The sequence below is a fragment of the Otolemur garnettii genome, unplaced genomic scaffold (assembly GCF_000181295.1).
Source record: "Otolemur garnettii isolate 467f Iridium unplaced genomic scaffold, OtoGar3 scaffold00235, whole genome shotgun sequence".
In the NCBI taxonomy this organism is placed as follows: Eukaryota; Metazoa; Chordata; class Mammalia; order Primates; family Galagidae; genus Otolemur; species Otolemur garnettii.
In genome coordinates this window covers 438,959-455,574 of record NW_003852630.1, presented here as the reverse complement: position 1 = coordinate 455,574, position 16,616 = coordinate 438,959, and the positions used below count along the sequence as shown (strand labels likewise).

At 42.9% G+C, this 16,616-nt stretch overlaps 1 protein-coding gene across 1 annotated transcript in view; it reads right to left on the bottom strand.

The window, feature by feature from the left end:
• NCAPG2 (non-SMC condensin II complex subunit G2) overlaps nt 1-16,616 on the bottom strand; it is a 72,797-nt gene that overhangs the window by 32,081 nt on the left and 24,100 nt on the right. Inside the window, exons 7-12 of the mRNA XM_023508266.1 lie at nt 15,379-15,513; nt 14,051-14,145; nt 12,112-12,181; nt 9,170-9,256; nt 5,619-5,714; nt 4,939-5,064 (exon numbers count right to left, since the gene is read on the bottom strand). Of these exons, the coding sequence (XP_023364034.1) occupies nt 4,939-5,064; nt 5,619-5,714; nt 9,170-9,256; nt 12,112-12,181; nt 14,051-14,145; nt 15,379-15,513 (609 nt within the window). The remainder of the gene's footprint in view (nt 1-4,938; nt 5,065-5,618; nt 5,715-9,169; nt 9,257-12,111; nt 12,182-14,050; nt 14,146-15,378; nt 15,514-16,616) is intronic.

Here is a 16,616-nt window from a genome sequence, read left to right as displayed (position 1 = left end):
TAGAACTAGGCATGGTTATAGTGACACCTATGGTCCCAGCTACTTAGGAGGCCGAGGTAGAAGGATCACCAGAGCCCAGGAGTTTAGAGGCTTATGATTACAAAAGACCCTGTTCAAAAATAGAAGAGACCAGGCACAGTGGCTCATGCCTTTAATCCCAGCACTCTAGGTTAAGGCAGGAGGATTGCTTGAGCTCAAGAGTTTAAGAGCAGCCTGAGCAAGAACGAGACCCCATCTCTACTACAAACACAAGAATTAGCCAGAAGTTGAGGAAGGCACCTGTGGATCCTCCTCCACTGAAAGAGGAGGATTGCTTGAGACCCCAGGAGTTTGAGGTTGCTGTGAGCTAGGCTGACACTATGGCACTCTAGCCAGGGCAACAGAGAAGAGAGGAAAGAAGAGAAAATCACTTTTGTTTCCAGATCTTGTTTTTGGTTAAAATGTCCTATTTTTGTTGTTCTTGGTTTTTTTTAACCCGGAGTTTTATTGTAATGTTTACATCACATTGTATAATGCCTAGATTTGATGTTATTGCATTTTGAGACCATGAGAAATGTACAGTAACAGAAACACACAACATACAATCTGTGGGTACTTGGAGGCATTTCAATAGGAAGAGAAAAAGAAATTGTGAATTTCTTTGTGAAATGTATGTGAAGAAGCACCGATCAGACAAGTGCTAGCAGAGGAAATGCACCACAGGTGCACACAAGCAAGCACGTACACACACATGCATACAGGTGCACACAAGCACACACATGAGCACATATGCACGCACACATGCAGATGAGTACACAAGCATACATGTGTAAGTACATATGCATACACACACAGAGCATTCAGCATGAAGATTACAAATCGAGGCCACATATGGTCCTGGCTAAGGGTTTCCACATGGAGCTCCTTGGACCTATGGGCCTTCCTCGGAAGGGACCCCACAGCAGCTTGTATGGGGAATGCTGGGTCAATGGAGGCAAACAGACTCACTCCATCAAATGTTTCTCCTTCCCTGATTCGTGACAATCTCTAGGTTTCTCTCATGTTTTGTTAGTGCTGACTTGTTGGTACACAGCACACACCCTCTGTCCAACCATGTCCACATGGCCTTCAAGTTGCAGGTAGCAGGGGTGCTGAGGTGGATTTTCTTCTCCATCCTTCCTCAGGCCTTGTGGACTGGCTATCCCACTGTTGGGCCTTCAGGATACTAATTCAGCAATCTCTAAGGAATGCCTGGCCTGAAGCCATAGCCACGACAAACATGATGTGGTATTGACACTGGCCACCCCTGTGGTTCTGTCTCCTCTCAAGTAGCTCCTGGGGGCTACTTCAGGGGTTCCCTCAGATACCCCTATCCCAGAGCCCAGGGCTTCATTTAAAGGGTGAGTCTGTGGTGAGCAGGTGCTGAGAATGTCCTCCCCACTCCCCGGCTTCAAACAGTGCTCTGCAAGACAAACTAAATGCCAGAGCTGTTCAGGGGTATTTTTGTCACTAAAATGACCCAAATGGGCTGGGCCCAGTGGCCTGTAATTCCAGTTGGGAGGATCCCTTGAGCTCAGGAGTTCCAAACTAGCCCAAGTACAAGAGGGAAACCACCATCCCTACTAAAAATAGAAGAGAGTTTCAGTTGCTGTGAGCTAGGCTAACGCCACAGTACTCTAGCCCGGGTAACAGAGAACACCTGTCTTAAAAAAAAGAGAAACACCCCTAATTGTTTCAGAAAGTCTTGATGCTAGATGACAATGCAGTATATTCTGACAAGCCTAGAGAAAAGTGATTTTGAACATAAAATTCTTTTCCTGGCCAAATACAATTAAGAGTGAAAGGAAAGTAAAGGATAATTCAGGCATTCAAACACTCATAAACAGCTGCCTCCCTACTACTCACATCATCCTGCAGTGAAGTAGAACTAATCTTCTAGCTCAGAATTTGGGCCAGTGGAGATCAATTCCCCATTCACTTTATCCCCAAAAATGATTCATAGGACGTACTGCTTACACATGAACCTTTGCCTATTAAATTTTCATCCTAGGCAGCGCCTGTGGCTCAATGAGTAGGGAGCCAGCCCCATATACTGAGGGTGGCAGGTGCCTATAGTCCCAGCTATTCAGGATTGGGAGACAGAGGCAAGAGAATCACCTATGCCCAAACACTGGAGGTTGCTGTGAGCTGTGACACCACAGCACTCTACTGAGGGTGACAAAGTGAGAGTCTCTAAAAAAAAAATGAAATAAAATAAATTTTCAACCTAAATATGAACTTAGAGATGAAATTTTGTTACTGTTTTATTTTTTATTTTTTTTGAGACGGAGCCTCAAGCTATCCCCCTGGGTAGAGTGCCATGGCATCACGCTCACAGCAACCACCAACTCCTGGGCTCAAGCAAGTCTCCTGCCTCAGCCTCCCAAGTAGCTGGGACCACAGGCGCCCGCCACAATGCCTGGCCGTTTTTTTTGGTTGCAGCCATCATTGTTGTTTGGCGGGCCCGGGCTGGGGATACGAACCCGCCACCTTAGGTGTATGTGGCTGGCGCCCTAGCCGCTTGAGCCACAGGCGCAGAGCCACTGTTTTATTTTTTAATTTCTTAGAGACAGAGTCCCACTTTGTCACCCTTGGTAGAGTGTTTGTCATAGCTCACAGCAACCTCAAACTCTTGGGCTCAAATGATTCTCTTGCCTTAACCTCCCTACCTAGTAGCTGGGACTACAGGCGCCCACCACAACGCCTAGCTATTTTTAGGGATGAGGTTTTTGCTCTGGCTCAGGTTGGTCTTGAACCTGTGAGTTCAGGCCACCCACCCACCCTGGCCTCCCAGAGTGCTAGGATTACAGGTGTGAGCCACCACACCTGGCCTTTTATTGTTTTAAATTGTTTAAATACAGCATTTTAAAACTGTTTAGATAGTAACCTCTCATTTTTCTGAAACTGTGTTGACTAAGTTTTACTACTGGAAAATATAAATCTATCTCCAAGAAGAAATACTTAACATTTAGAAAACCCCAGTGTTTTCTACAATCTATTATTATTATTATTACTATTATTATTTGCAGTTTTTGGCCGGGGCTGGGCCTGAACCCATCACCTTTGGTATGTGAGGCTGGCGCCCTACTCCTTTGAGCCACAGGCTAAATTTTGGAGGAATGGTTTAGAATCTAACATTTCTTGTTCAGAAAAAATATATATATACAACTGACTTCAACAGTTCTTTTAGTTTTGTCCTTCCTTCAGATTCAAATAAAACGGATTTAATCATTTTTATCTTTTAACAGGTTAGACAAAGAAAATCCTATAATGGTCAATCTACCTATAGATAGATGGCTTAGTGTTCTGACTGTAACATGGTGTGAGCTCCTTTGATTCTGGCAAGGATTTGGCTTCTCTTTTGTCTTTGATACTAATTTGTCATTCCTAAACTTAAGGTATTTTTAACTGTAAAATAATTCTTTCACAGATCCTGCCTCTTAAGCATATTAATTATTAGCATGTACCTATCACACCTATCACACAACTGTTGCTAGTATCTTAGAAACATTTTTATTCATATGACACTTCTACCAATTATAACGTTCTCACAATTACATTTCCTCATAAAAATTCAATTAATGTAACTTGAAGAATTAAATGGAAGAGAAATCTAAGCAGCAGGAAGACTGAGGTACACTTCCCGCTAATTAGTCAATATCCTGATATTTATGTAGAGCAGCTAACTCCCCTTGCTACCCAGGCTGGAAACTCAGTGTGTCCTTGTACAGGGTACCAGGGTCGCCACAGCAGATGGTCTTCCCACCTCAGGAGCTCCTCCTTCCCAAGGACAGGGCAGCCACCATTGCCTTCTCTAGGGACTGAGGCCTAATTGCAGTCTTATGCAAGATTATTCCAGTTTGAAAGCACCAGGAAAAGCAGTTATAGGCCCTGGCAAGACCATACCCACAAGGTGCAGACCCCACAGGGGAGCTGAAATAGCTCCCATGTCACAGCACCCTCACCCAGTGCTGAAGGCCAAGCACCCACTCGACAAGCCTGCATGCACGCTGGTGCCCCTGGGAGGGCAGTGGCTGTGGGGCACTCACCCCATAGAAGCAAACCTCAAAGCACTTCAGGCAAAAACACAGGAGTCACAGTTTTACACACTTAAAAGAGCAAAGTTATCACTTTTTTTACTAAAAGCTACCAAAATCTAATCTTACTTTGTTCAGCAATATTTGTTCCCATGAACTTGCCTATAACCCTCAAAGGAATTTTAGATGAACCCACATGTGGATGAGGCACAATAGCAAGGTGTGAATGGATGGCTGCTCACTCCAGGGGCGCACGCAACTGAGAAGGTCCATAAGTCAGAAAACAAAAGGCCTCTGTTAGGAGCACTGCAGGTAACATTATGATAGACTTTTGCTGCCCCTGCTTCCTAAAGTTTTATTCAGTCAGCACAGCTGCCTGTGATGGAATAGGTATGGCAGGGCAGCACTATCAGCGGAGTGGATAACCTAATAAATGTCGCATCTTGACGTCTTCTCATCTCCTCTGAAAACCCAATGCACAGGCATTATCTGTGGACCCCAAGAGCTTTACGAGAGGCAGGATCACAATCCCGATCATAGATAAAGACACGGAAGAGCTAAGGGACTTTACACCAAAACACAGGGTCCTGGCACCACAGCATGAGCTCTGTAGGCTAGGTGACACCACATCTCCACTGCAGACACAGTTAAGATCACACACAAAATCTCTAAAACCACACAAGGTGATAATTAAACATCTAGAAAGTGACTAAGAGGAAGAGAAAAGGACACCACAGGGCCATGTGGTTGCAGAGGATCCTAAGGAGAGAATAGTTGCTCTCAGAGTAGTGGCTGAGGTCTGGAGAGCTGCCCATGGGGCAGGGTGTGGCACAAGCCCTGGATGGAGCTAGGGTCCACAAAGCTCACCACATGCAATACGTACATAGAGTTCTTCAAACTGTCTCTGAATTTCATTGTCCATCTCAATTGCATGAAGGTTTGGGTCCCTAATGGGAAATGCTTCAACAAACAATAATGCAGCATTTGATCGAACTTCAGAGTTTCTGGCCTATAACAATAAAAGAGTATTTCAGAATCCCAGAAAGTTAACATTCAAAGGCCTAAGCCCAGTGTTCCCAACGTAATACTTTCATTATCTCAGTATAGACTTACTTACAAATTAAACTGTTACAATTATAACACTTAAATTGACCAAACTTTGTAATGTTTTCCTTAAACTAAGCCGAACTTAGTTCAATGTCAATAGACTGACAAAAAATCAGTTTTCTCCCTTGAAAAAAAAAAATCAGTTTCCTCCCTTTGAAGCCCCTTCGTGTCACCACTTCCCCTGATGGAGGACCCGTGGCTGGCCTTGCAACCCAGCCATTCCCTCTGCAGCATAGCCACCTCAAAGCACCTGTGTAGTCTGCACTAAACTAACCCAAATTGACAGTTAAGTGAACCCAAGAATGGTTTTTGATAAAAGAAAAACACACTTTTTAAAAATTCCACAAAGCACTCAGTTCCAAGTCTTATTTCTACTGCCCAATCACAACTATGAATTAGAGTCGCCAAATTCATATGCATGATTAGCACAGTCCACCCAGCAGAAAGCAAAGGCACCTTCAGTCCTCTCCAAAGGATGGGTTTGTATAGCCGACACAGCATTTCTTCCACTCCTTGACGTACTTTTTTCTGATGGTGGAAGTAACTGAGCACCTAGGGGCCAAAAATAAAGGAGGAAGAAAAGAAAGGCAGTGTTGAAACACTGTTTTGAAATGACTGACACCCAAGTGCCACAGACAATTTCCCCAACAAGAGCAACTGTGCAGGGAAATTGACACTCTACTGGGCTCAACACCTGAAAGAAATCTAAGGTTCAAATAAACATCAATGACTTTGAGCTACAAAATAGTCTGGGTCTGGCTACTGTCTGCCAACAGCCACACATGCTCCAAGACAGGCACTGAACCTCTGACCTTCAGGGTGATGTAGTAAGGGGTGTGGAGGCATGTGCCTGAGGGGTCCAAAGACTCTGAACCTCTTTATCAGCAACCCAACAGCAGTGCTGTGTCACAAAGAGCAGGGAGGAGGAGCCACCACCAATGACCACTCACTGCACAAGCTCAGCCTCCCAGAGGTCAAGTACCATCCAAAATGGTCACTCCTGAGCCTCCACTCCTTTCTTACTTCCCTGCTAGACCTGTCCTGAAATTCTTTACAGATGCTTGTCCTCAATAACAACCAAGTTTGCCTGACTTCCTTTTTTTTGTTTTTTGCAGTTTTTGGCTGGGGCCAGGTTTGAACCTGCCACCTCCGGTATATGGGGCCAGCGCCCTACTCCTTTGAGCCACAGGCGCCTCCCATTTTGCCTGACTTCTTTAACTCATACTTCTTGGAGTTAAAATTTATTAGTGGCTTGGCGCCTGTGGCTTGAGTGGATAAGGCACCAGCCACATACACCTAAGGTGGTGGGTCTGAATCCAGCCCAGGCCCGCCAAACAACAATGATGGCCAGGCATTGTGGTGGGCGCCTGTGGTCCCAGCTACTTGGGAGGCTGAGGCAGGAGACTCACTTGAGCCCAGGAGTTGGAGGTTGCTGTGAGCTTTGTTGCCACGGCACTCTACCCAGGGGGACAGCTTGAGGCTCTGTCTCAAAAAAAATAAAAATAAATAAAATAAAATTTATTAGTGAAAAATGGGGAAAAAAATTAAAAGTAAACAGGCTATGAAACAGCAGGCTGAGCCAGCAGAAGCTTGTGCCTGTGACCTCAGGCAGGAGGACAGCAGGAGTCCCAGTTACAGGGCTACAGTCGTGCTGCAGCCAGCGTGGGGAGACACACACCAGCCTCCCTCTTCAAGGACTCTGCTTGTGTCAACTGTACCCTAAAAGAACTACAGGTGGAGACTATTTGTTCTGATTATTAATTATTTTGGAGTTTTTAACAATGTTGATGTCAGGCTATAGTTTATTTTTTGTGCACAACATTCCAACCATATCAAGTTTTGGTATCAATGGTATACTCCATGGAAAGATTTTCTAAAGAGCTTTATTAAGATAATATCCATATAGCATAAAATTCATTCTTTTAAAGCGTACAATTCCATGGCCCTATATAATTCTAGAACATCTTCATCAAACACATCAGGATTTCTCGCTTCAAATGACGTCTGAAGAAATGCATGAAAGTTTCTTTCAGCATATCAATAAGATGATGTATCAGATAAATTTTTATCAAATAAAAACAATGTAAGAAACTCTAATGGGTTATACACAACGTTAAAAACAATTATTTCAATTCCAGTAATACATTTCACAGTATTTTTCCTTTGAATTATTTTTGTGTTTTTCATACACTTACCAAATAGTTATACCTATACTTAAATAATATCTTTATTACTAAGCCTACCATGGCAAAAAATTCTGTATGAAAAAAGTCATTAGTTATTTGGCACCAAGAACAAAGCAACTATATCAAACTTTTTGTGTGGTATAATATGATGCAATTCTTAGTTACTAAATAGAATTTGAAAAACCAAGTCATATATACAAAATAAATCATATATGTGAAATAAATAACCCAATGACTACAACTAAAAACCACACCGAGGCTCGGCACCCATAGCTCAGTTAGCAGGGTGCTGGCCACATAACACCAAGGCTTACAGATTTGAACCCAACCTAGGCCAGCTAAACAAGTGACAACTACAACAAACAATAGCTGGGCATTGAGGTGGACACCTACAGTCCCCGCTACTTGGGAGGCTGACACAAGAGAATTGCTTAAGTCCAAGAGTTTGAGGTTGCTGAGAGCTGTAACACCATGGCACTCTACCAAGGGTGACATAGTGAGACTCTGTCTCAATAAATAAATAAATAAATAAACAAACAAATAGGCTCGGCACCTGTTTCTCAGGGGCTAGGCTGCTGGCCCATACATGCAAGTACAACAACAACAAAAATAGCCAGGCATTGTGACAGGCACCTGTAGTCCCAGCTACCTGGGAGGCTGAGGCAAGAGAATCACTTAAGCCCAAGAGTTTGAGGTTGCTGTGAGCTGTGATGCCATGGCACTCTGCCAAGGGTGACATAATGAGATTCTGTCTCTAAATAAATAAAAAAATAAATAATAAAAGCCACAGTGTGATGGGGGACGGGGAGGAGGGGGATTCACTTAATATATGTACTTATCCTAATCATCTGAAATCATAATTTTTAAACCCTCTGGACAACTCAGTGATCTAGATAAATCTCTGGGTTCTTTATCCTTGGGTAACAAACCAAAGCATCAATAACGTAAAGAAATGTTTTCTCATCCATTCAAAATTAAGATCATTAGTACATTTATATTCTATAAACGTAATAATCCCACTACACAAAAAGCAAAGCAAAAGGCAGTCTTTATTCACTTTGCTTCATGACACATGGTTGCTAAAACTAACAGTAAGCAAATGAGTCCTGCCTGTGGATTAGAACTCTGATCAACTGCGTCTGCTCAACTTAATCAGACATTAGGACCACACTTCCAATTCCTCTTGCCAGGATCACCATGAGCAATCAAACCCCTATTAGTGTAATAATGACATTAGTGACAGAGCCTTCTGTAGTCAGACCACTTATTAAAAATAAAGATGAAATTCTTATCTAAATTCTGAGTGCCTTTTACAAATAAAATATCAAGATAAACTATCAACATTTTTATTCCATTTGGTTTTCAGAACACCGAAATGTAGATTTAATGTATAAAAGTGATTAATAAAAATAACTTCAAACATCCTCTCAGACAGCGGTTCTCAACCTGTGGGTCGTGACCTCTTTTTAACAATAAAAATACATTGTGGCATTAGGAAGGTTGAGAACCACTGCTCTAAGATCTTTGAAAAAGTGACAGTAACAGAAAGTGATAATTCTAGAAGTTCTTTGATCAACAAACTGGATCAAAGGTCATTCAAATAAAGTTCAACTACCTTAACAACAATGTGCCTTTGCTTCCTCATTAAAACTTTTGTGGCAGGAATAAAACTGCAGAATCATATCAAGATCCTGAGAAATCTCTCTAACTTACTGAAAGCCTAATTTTTAAATTTAACCAAAATAGTGATCTAAAAACAAAAAAGTGAGACAGTATTTCAAAATAATCTGCTCACAATTAATGTGGTAAGTGCCAGCTCACCTCCCGCACTTTGCAGTGCACTGGAGACTTCCTCGGAAGGTGGATTCCGTGGAACATGAAGTCCTGGATGCACCCATTCTCGATTGTCTGAAAGGACAAGGGAAATGTGGGTACTGGGCACGTGGGGCCTGCTGGGGAGCTGCCAGGTGGCAGAGCACTTGCGCACAGGAAGGGATCTGACCTCTTCATCTCGTGTCTCATGAGGAAAAACCCAGATCCTGTCACCAGAGAATTCTATTCCAAGTCCATACCTCTTAGAATTCCTTTAGTTTCCATAGACCAAGGAGAATGTTTAGCTTCTTCTATCTTATTTGACTGAATACCAAATCTGTGCCAAATAGCAAGGTAGCTCCCACCCACACTTGGGCCACTCAAATCAAAGCATGGAGACAGAGGCAGCAGGGGTGTAGAGCCTCCTGATTCACTCCAACCTGCACAGCCTTCCAGGACTGGCTCTTTTTTTATAACCTCCCTCAAACCACAACGGAGCTCCCTCTGTGGTAGAGGATTCCAGCCTGAAGTAAGACCTTCTGGGGCTGCCACTGAGAAGGGCTGGGCAGGCATGGGGGCCACCCAGAGTACAGCAGCTGAGGGGCGGCCAAGCCATCAAGAACAGCCCAAACCCTGGTGGATCACAGGGTCTGTCACCCCCAACCCTGTACCCTTCACACACATGCACAGGACTTCCACGGTTTAGGGAAGGATCTGAGGAAACTGCCTTAATGTTAACTTCCAGTACCTCTGAAACTCTCATCTGAAGACTCAGTAAATCTTAGCATCAGCAGCTTTAACACAGGACAGCCTACATATTGTGTGGCTCAGGATGAAGCAGGAGATACCCAGCTCTATTTGGGAAGTTATGGGACCAGGAAAGGTGAACCCAAACCTTCAGGACAACTGACCCACTTTCTTCAACATGTCGGGCAGCATCTGTGGCTCAAAAGAGTAGGGCGCTGGCCCCATATGCCAGACGTGGCGGGTTCAAACCCAGCCCTGGCCAAAACAAAAAGAAATAAATCTTCAACATGTCAATGGCACAGGTTTAAAAAAAAAAAAAAAAAGAAGAATGAGAAGGAGAGGAGGAAGGATCTAAAATAAAAGGTTTAAATGCCACAACACGTAAATGGCATGTGGGCAACTTACTGAATCTTGATTAAGAAAAAAAATAAAAAAAATCTTAAGACAAACAGGAAAATTTAAATATGGTCTAATTATTTTAAAAATGCCAAGCACTTATTATTAATTTTTTAGGTGTTACATTAACATTGTACAGTCATATTTTTTAAGAGATGCATAATGAAATATATAGAAATGAAATATCATGTCTAGAATTGCCTTACATACTTACAGGGAGGAGGGAAGAGAATTAGACTGCAGAGTACCCACAACTGGTGCTAATTCTATACGCAGATAGTCAAACAGCTAAGTTTTCAATTACAAAGTACTATTTTTTAATCTACTAGAGAACAGGAAACAAATTATACTAAGGGCAAATATTCACGTATATTTTTAAAGCAAAAAATAATGCAGAACAAATTTCATGGTATATATATGTGTATATATACACACACACACACACACACACACACATATATATATATATATATATTTTTTTTTAGAGACAGAGTCTCACTTTATCGCCATGGCATCACACAGCTCACAGCAACCTCCAACTCCTGGGCTTAGGTGATTCTCTTGCCTCAGCCTCCCGAGTAGCTGGGACTACAGGTGCCTGCCACAATGCCTGGCTACTTTTGTTGTTGTTGTTGCAGTTTGGCTGGGGCCGGGTTTGAACCCGCCACCCTCGGGATAGGGGGCCGGCGCCCTACTCACTGAGCCACAGGCGCCACCCTCATGATGTATTTTTAAAGCAAAAAATAATGCAGAATATCTTGATGTTGCCTTTCTCTCCCTAAAAAATACATACTGAAAACTTAGAAGTCATCCATACAGGACTCTAACAGGTAATTTGCTGTTTCCAGAAGAAGTCAAGGATGAACTGTTAGATGAAATCAGGCCTGGATGTGGCAGGGCAGAGACAGGATGGAAGGAGCCTGACACCAGGAAGCCACCAGCCAGCCCCACAGGTGCCTCCTCTACCAAAGCAGAACAAAGCCTGGATGGAAAAGAGGCTTGCAAAAGATGCCTTTCTGATTTAGAGTGAACAGTTTACTCTCAGAAAAAAAGAAAAACATTTGAGAACCTAGTATAAGAAAAACATATGGGAAAATAGACAAAGACACTTTTTGGCACAAAAGGTTTTTGCATAGCTGAGACTGCGAATCACATAGCCCTCTCTTCACAATATATAGACCATGCAGTCAATGGAGTGAGCTGTACACAAAGAGAACACCTTAAGTTCTCAAAAGTAACATAATGGACAGCAGTGACTGAGACACATAAGCAACAGTCCAGCAGAGATAGAACTCCAGCCACAAAGGCACATACCCCTGTGTGGCTGCATTAAAACCAACAAAAGAAACCGGTACACGGTTAATTGAATTCATGAACTCAAAACCCACAGATATGGAAAGCAACATTATTTTATTTAGTCCAATATAATATATCCAGACCACTGTCATTTCAATTTGCAACCAATATTTTTTAAAAGTATTAGTGAGATATTTTATATTTGAATAACACTGCTCAATTAGGACTGAACACATTCCAAGAGTCCAATAACCACACATGCCAGATAGCACAGGCCTGTAGCTACCCAGTGCCCAAAAACACCTGCCCACCCTCCCCTGGGCCATGTCTGGGAGCAGTGTAGCTCTACAAGCTGCCCTGATCACTGGAGTGCCTTTCTGCCACGCAACCTTCTATATGTGGCTTTACTTTGACAGAGTACATAAACATTAGTCTTAAATAACCCTTCCTTTACTATTTATTTAGTAACTAGAATGCAATGAAAGTGTTAATATTTAATACAATAAAAATACCTCCAGTACTCTTCCTGTAGCCTTTTTCCAAGCTCTGAAATAGATGTCTGCAATGTGTATGACCAAAGACCTATTAAAAAGAACAAAATATTGTCATGTAAGTTTAAAGAATTACACTTTCAACATGTATCATTGTAGTTACTCTCTCACCCTGGCACTCTGCACTGATCTGTAGAGATGTGCTACTCAGTTGTGGCAGAAAGTGGAATGAAGAGTTTGGGGAAAGGAAGGAGAAGAGACAAACTACTTCTACCTTCTCAGCCAAGGCTTGCCCAGAACTCATTACTTCCTGCGAAACTCTGAGAACATGAGCTCAAAACCAGAAAAATTTAAATATAAATAAATCTGTGACTTAGAGTCATTTTGAACTTTCCAAGCTACTAATTCCTCAGGTACAAATAAATGCCAGAATTGACTTTAGAATCTCTTAGTGTGACCCAAATATTCTGAAAATGAGGAATAGGAGAAACGATCTAGTGCACAAAAGAAGCTTTGCAACCAGGAACCAGAACCAAATCCTAGCTCGGTGCTGACCCAGCTGCAGGCCCCTTCTGCCCCACACAACCCAGTCAGATTCACCTGCAAAGTGCACATCACACCCACAACGCTATCACAGGTACTACTATGTGGGTTAAGGTCAGCAGGGCTAAGATTTAACAGGCAAACAATTTGACTATTTAAGGAATGACTACAAATTAAAATCTCTTTTGATTTCAAAATATTACAGGGTACTGGGTGGCGCCTGTGGCCAGTGAGTAGGGCACTAGCCCCACATTCTGAGAATGGCGGGTTCAAACCTGGCCCCAGATAAACTGCAACAAAAAAATAGCCAGGAGTTGTAAAGATGCCTGTCGTCCCAGCTACTTGGGAGGCTGAGGCAAGAGAATCGCCTAAGCCTAAGAGCTAGAGGTTGGTGTGAGCTGTGACGCCACAGCACTCTACTAAGGATGACAAAGTGAGACTCTGTCTCTTAAAGAAAAATTATGGGGTACAGATGTTTTTGATTACATGGATTGTTTCTGTGATGCCTGAGTTAGGGGTGCATCACCCACACAGTGTTCACTATACCCAATAAGATTTTCATATCCCTTCCTCCCCACTATCCCTGCCTAATTTCCACTGAGTTTTACTTATTTCCACTAAGTTTTACTTTAAAAATCTTAATTTCAATGGTGACTTCCTACAGAAGAAAAAAATTATTCAGTGATACAATGATACAAAATAAGTAAAACGGAGTTTTAAGCTTCCAATACACTAATACAACTTTTAAAAGCCAGGTCAGTCTGGGTGCAGTGGTTTGCACCTGTAATCCCAGCACTTTGGGAGGCCAAAGCTAGAGCATAGCTTGAGGCCTGGAGTTTGAGATTAGACTGGGCAACACAGTAAGATTCTGTCTCTACCAAAAAAAAGTAGAAAAAATTAGCCAGGGTTCATGGTTCACCCCTATAGTCCTAGACTCGGGAGGCTGAAGTAGGAGGATCATTGGAGCCCAGGACTTTGAGGTTGCAGTGAATTATGACTGCATCACTGCACTCTAACCAGGCAACAGAGCAAGAACTTGTCTCAAAAGAAAAAAAGAAAGTTAAATCAAACACAATCTTTCTTTTTTTTTTTTTTTTTTTGAGACAGAGTCTCACTTTACTGCTCTCAGTAGAGTGCCGTGGCATCACAGCTCACAGCAACCTCCAACTCCTGGGCTCAAGCGAGTCTCCTGCCTCCGCCTCCCAAGTAGCTGGGACCACAGGCGCCCGCCACAACGCCCGGCAATTTTTTGGTTGCAGCCGTCATTGTTGCTTGGCGGGTCCGGGCTGGGGATTCGAACCCGCCACCTTAGGTGTACGTGGCTGGCGCCTTAGCCGGTTGAGCCACAGGCGCCGAGCCCACAATCTTTCAAAATTAGAGTAATATAGCAAAACTTTTAATTACCCTCAATACTTACTTTTGTAATCCCTCTAACTGGTTTTTAATAGTCCCATGGATCATTTTAATAAAATTTACATTCCAATTAAAGAGAGAACTAAGAAATCTTCTGCCCTGTAAATAAAAAAGAACCAAAATTGCAACCAAATAAAAGTTCTCAATAACAGTTCTTTAAATATTGAGTGAAGTTAAAAGTTAGCTATTAGTAAGAAGGAGGGAGGCACATGTAAGTTATACTATGAAGCAAATGCACCAAGGCTGAGGCTGGAAGAGCCTCAGGGGGCACCTCCTGTCCCCAAACTGCAGGGCATTGGCTGCAGGGCCTCAGATGCCTCCTGCTCTGGAGGTAGAGCAGGAGCAGTTAGGACACTCACCACAGGCCCATAAAATTTCATTCCGGCTCTGCCACAGACTGCCATGCAACCTCACACCTACAATGCTTTAAGTCTAGAATTTATGGGTAGTAATGCAATTAAATTAGCAACACTTCATCTCTTCGTTTACCAACAGGGAAGTGAATAAGGACTCCCAGGCTGAATTCCAGGAGTTCAGTCTTAGGAGATGTACTCCAAAGCCACAGGCAACCCAAGGCAAAGACATGTGGATGACATCGTGGCCTCTGAAACCTGGGCTTATAGCTGGCACTCAATAATCAACTAGAGGGGGGCTCCAGCACAGTGGGAGGTGCTCATGCCTCATTAATAAAAGAAGATTAAATTAACTTTAACATTTTTATGTAAAATAATATAGTCAAAAATATTATCATTTATTATACTAGGTATATAAGAGATACCAAAATTACTCATCAGCTATTTTATATACTTTTTAAAGCACACTTCAATCAGACAGACTCCATCTCAAGTGCTCAGGGGCACCTGTGAGGGTGTCTCCAGGACAGCAGTGCAGCTACAAGCCAAAGCCTCCCGTGGGACTCACTGGAGGACAGGCGGGAAGGAGAAATGGAGAACACGGCGCAGTCCAAGGATGGTTCTGAGTACATGCCAGTTCAAGTGGAATCAGGGCAGAGGGCCAGATCTCGTCCATAGGGAAGTGTTTTCCCAACCTTATTTTTAATGGTTCTTAATTTAAAATGCAATTGTGGCTCTCCCAGGATTCACACAGCCACCTGTTACCATCCCATTTAATGACATAATAAGGACTTGTAAAATGTTTGCTTTAGTACTGTCTTGAAATAAAAATGATGTGCAACGAATATATACTAACTCTTGGTAGCTGAGCTGAATCTTCCAAGAACGTACTGAGCACATCACAAAGAACAACATGAACTTGGAAGAGCACGTATTTAAAAAGCAGCTCACAAACAGACCAAAACAGGAACCTCTGTACCTCTTCTTTCTTGATATGACTAATATTCATGAAGCACTCAAGCAGCATGTCTTTAATTTCTCTACTTTCCTCCAAATCATAATCAAAGCAATACAAAGCTTGATGAACATGCCAAAGCCGACAAATGTCTGCACCCTAGAAATAATGCACAAAACATGTTATATTTAGAGTTTTTATGAACAATAAAGTCATATTTCTTTTCTTTTTTTGAGTTTTACTATGTCACCCTTGGTAAAGTGCCATGGCGTCACAGCTCACAACAACCTCAAACTCTTGGGCTTAAGGGATTCTCTTGCCTCAGTCTCCAGAGTAACTGGGACTCAGGAGCCTGTGCACAATGCCTGGCTATTTTTTGGTTGCAGTTGTCATTGTTTAGCAGGTCTGGGCTAGACTGGAACTCGCCAGCCTCAGTGTATGTGGCTGGTGCCCTACTCTCTTAGCTATAGGCACTGCCCAGTCACATTTCAAATTAAGTATATTTCATATCCTAATGATATTTCTAGCTGATTCATCAAAGACTAGGAAATAATGACAAATGAAAACAGATTTTAAAATCTGCAAATGCCAGGCAGTGCCTGTGGCTCAGTGGGTAGGGTGCCAGCCACATATACTGAGGGTGGAGGGTTTGAACCCAGTCCCTGCCAAACATAACCAGGTGTTGTGGCGTGCACCTATGGTCCCAGTTACTTGGGAGGCTGAGGCAAGAGAATCGCCTAAGCCCCAGAGTGGGAGGTTGCTATGAGTTGTGACACCACAGCACTCTATCAAGGGCAACAAAGTGAGACTCTGTCTCAAAATAAATAAATAAATAAATAAATATTTGCAAATGCCACTTGCAGTTTTTTTAAAAACATAGGCTAATGGGGCAGTGCCTGTGGCTCAAAGGAGTAGGGCACTGGCCCCATATGCCAGAGGTCGTGGGTTCAAACCCAGCCCGGGCCAAAAACTGCAAAAACAAACAAACAAACAAACATAGGCCAAAGCACTCAGAAACCCAGCACTGTGCACAGAACACTTTTTGTCTGCACCGTCCATGCAGCAGACCTGAGCCACATCTGGTACTGAGCTACTGAAATATTAGTAGTGCCATAAAGAAATCAAATTTCGGCTTGGCGCCTGTGGCTCAGGTGGCTAGGGTGCCAGCCACATACACCCAAGGTGGCGGGTTCGAATCCGACCCGGGCCCACCAAACAAGAATGACAGTTGCAACCAAAAAATGGCCAGGCGTTGTGGCAGG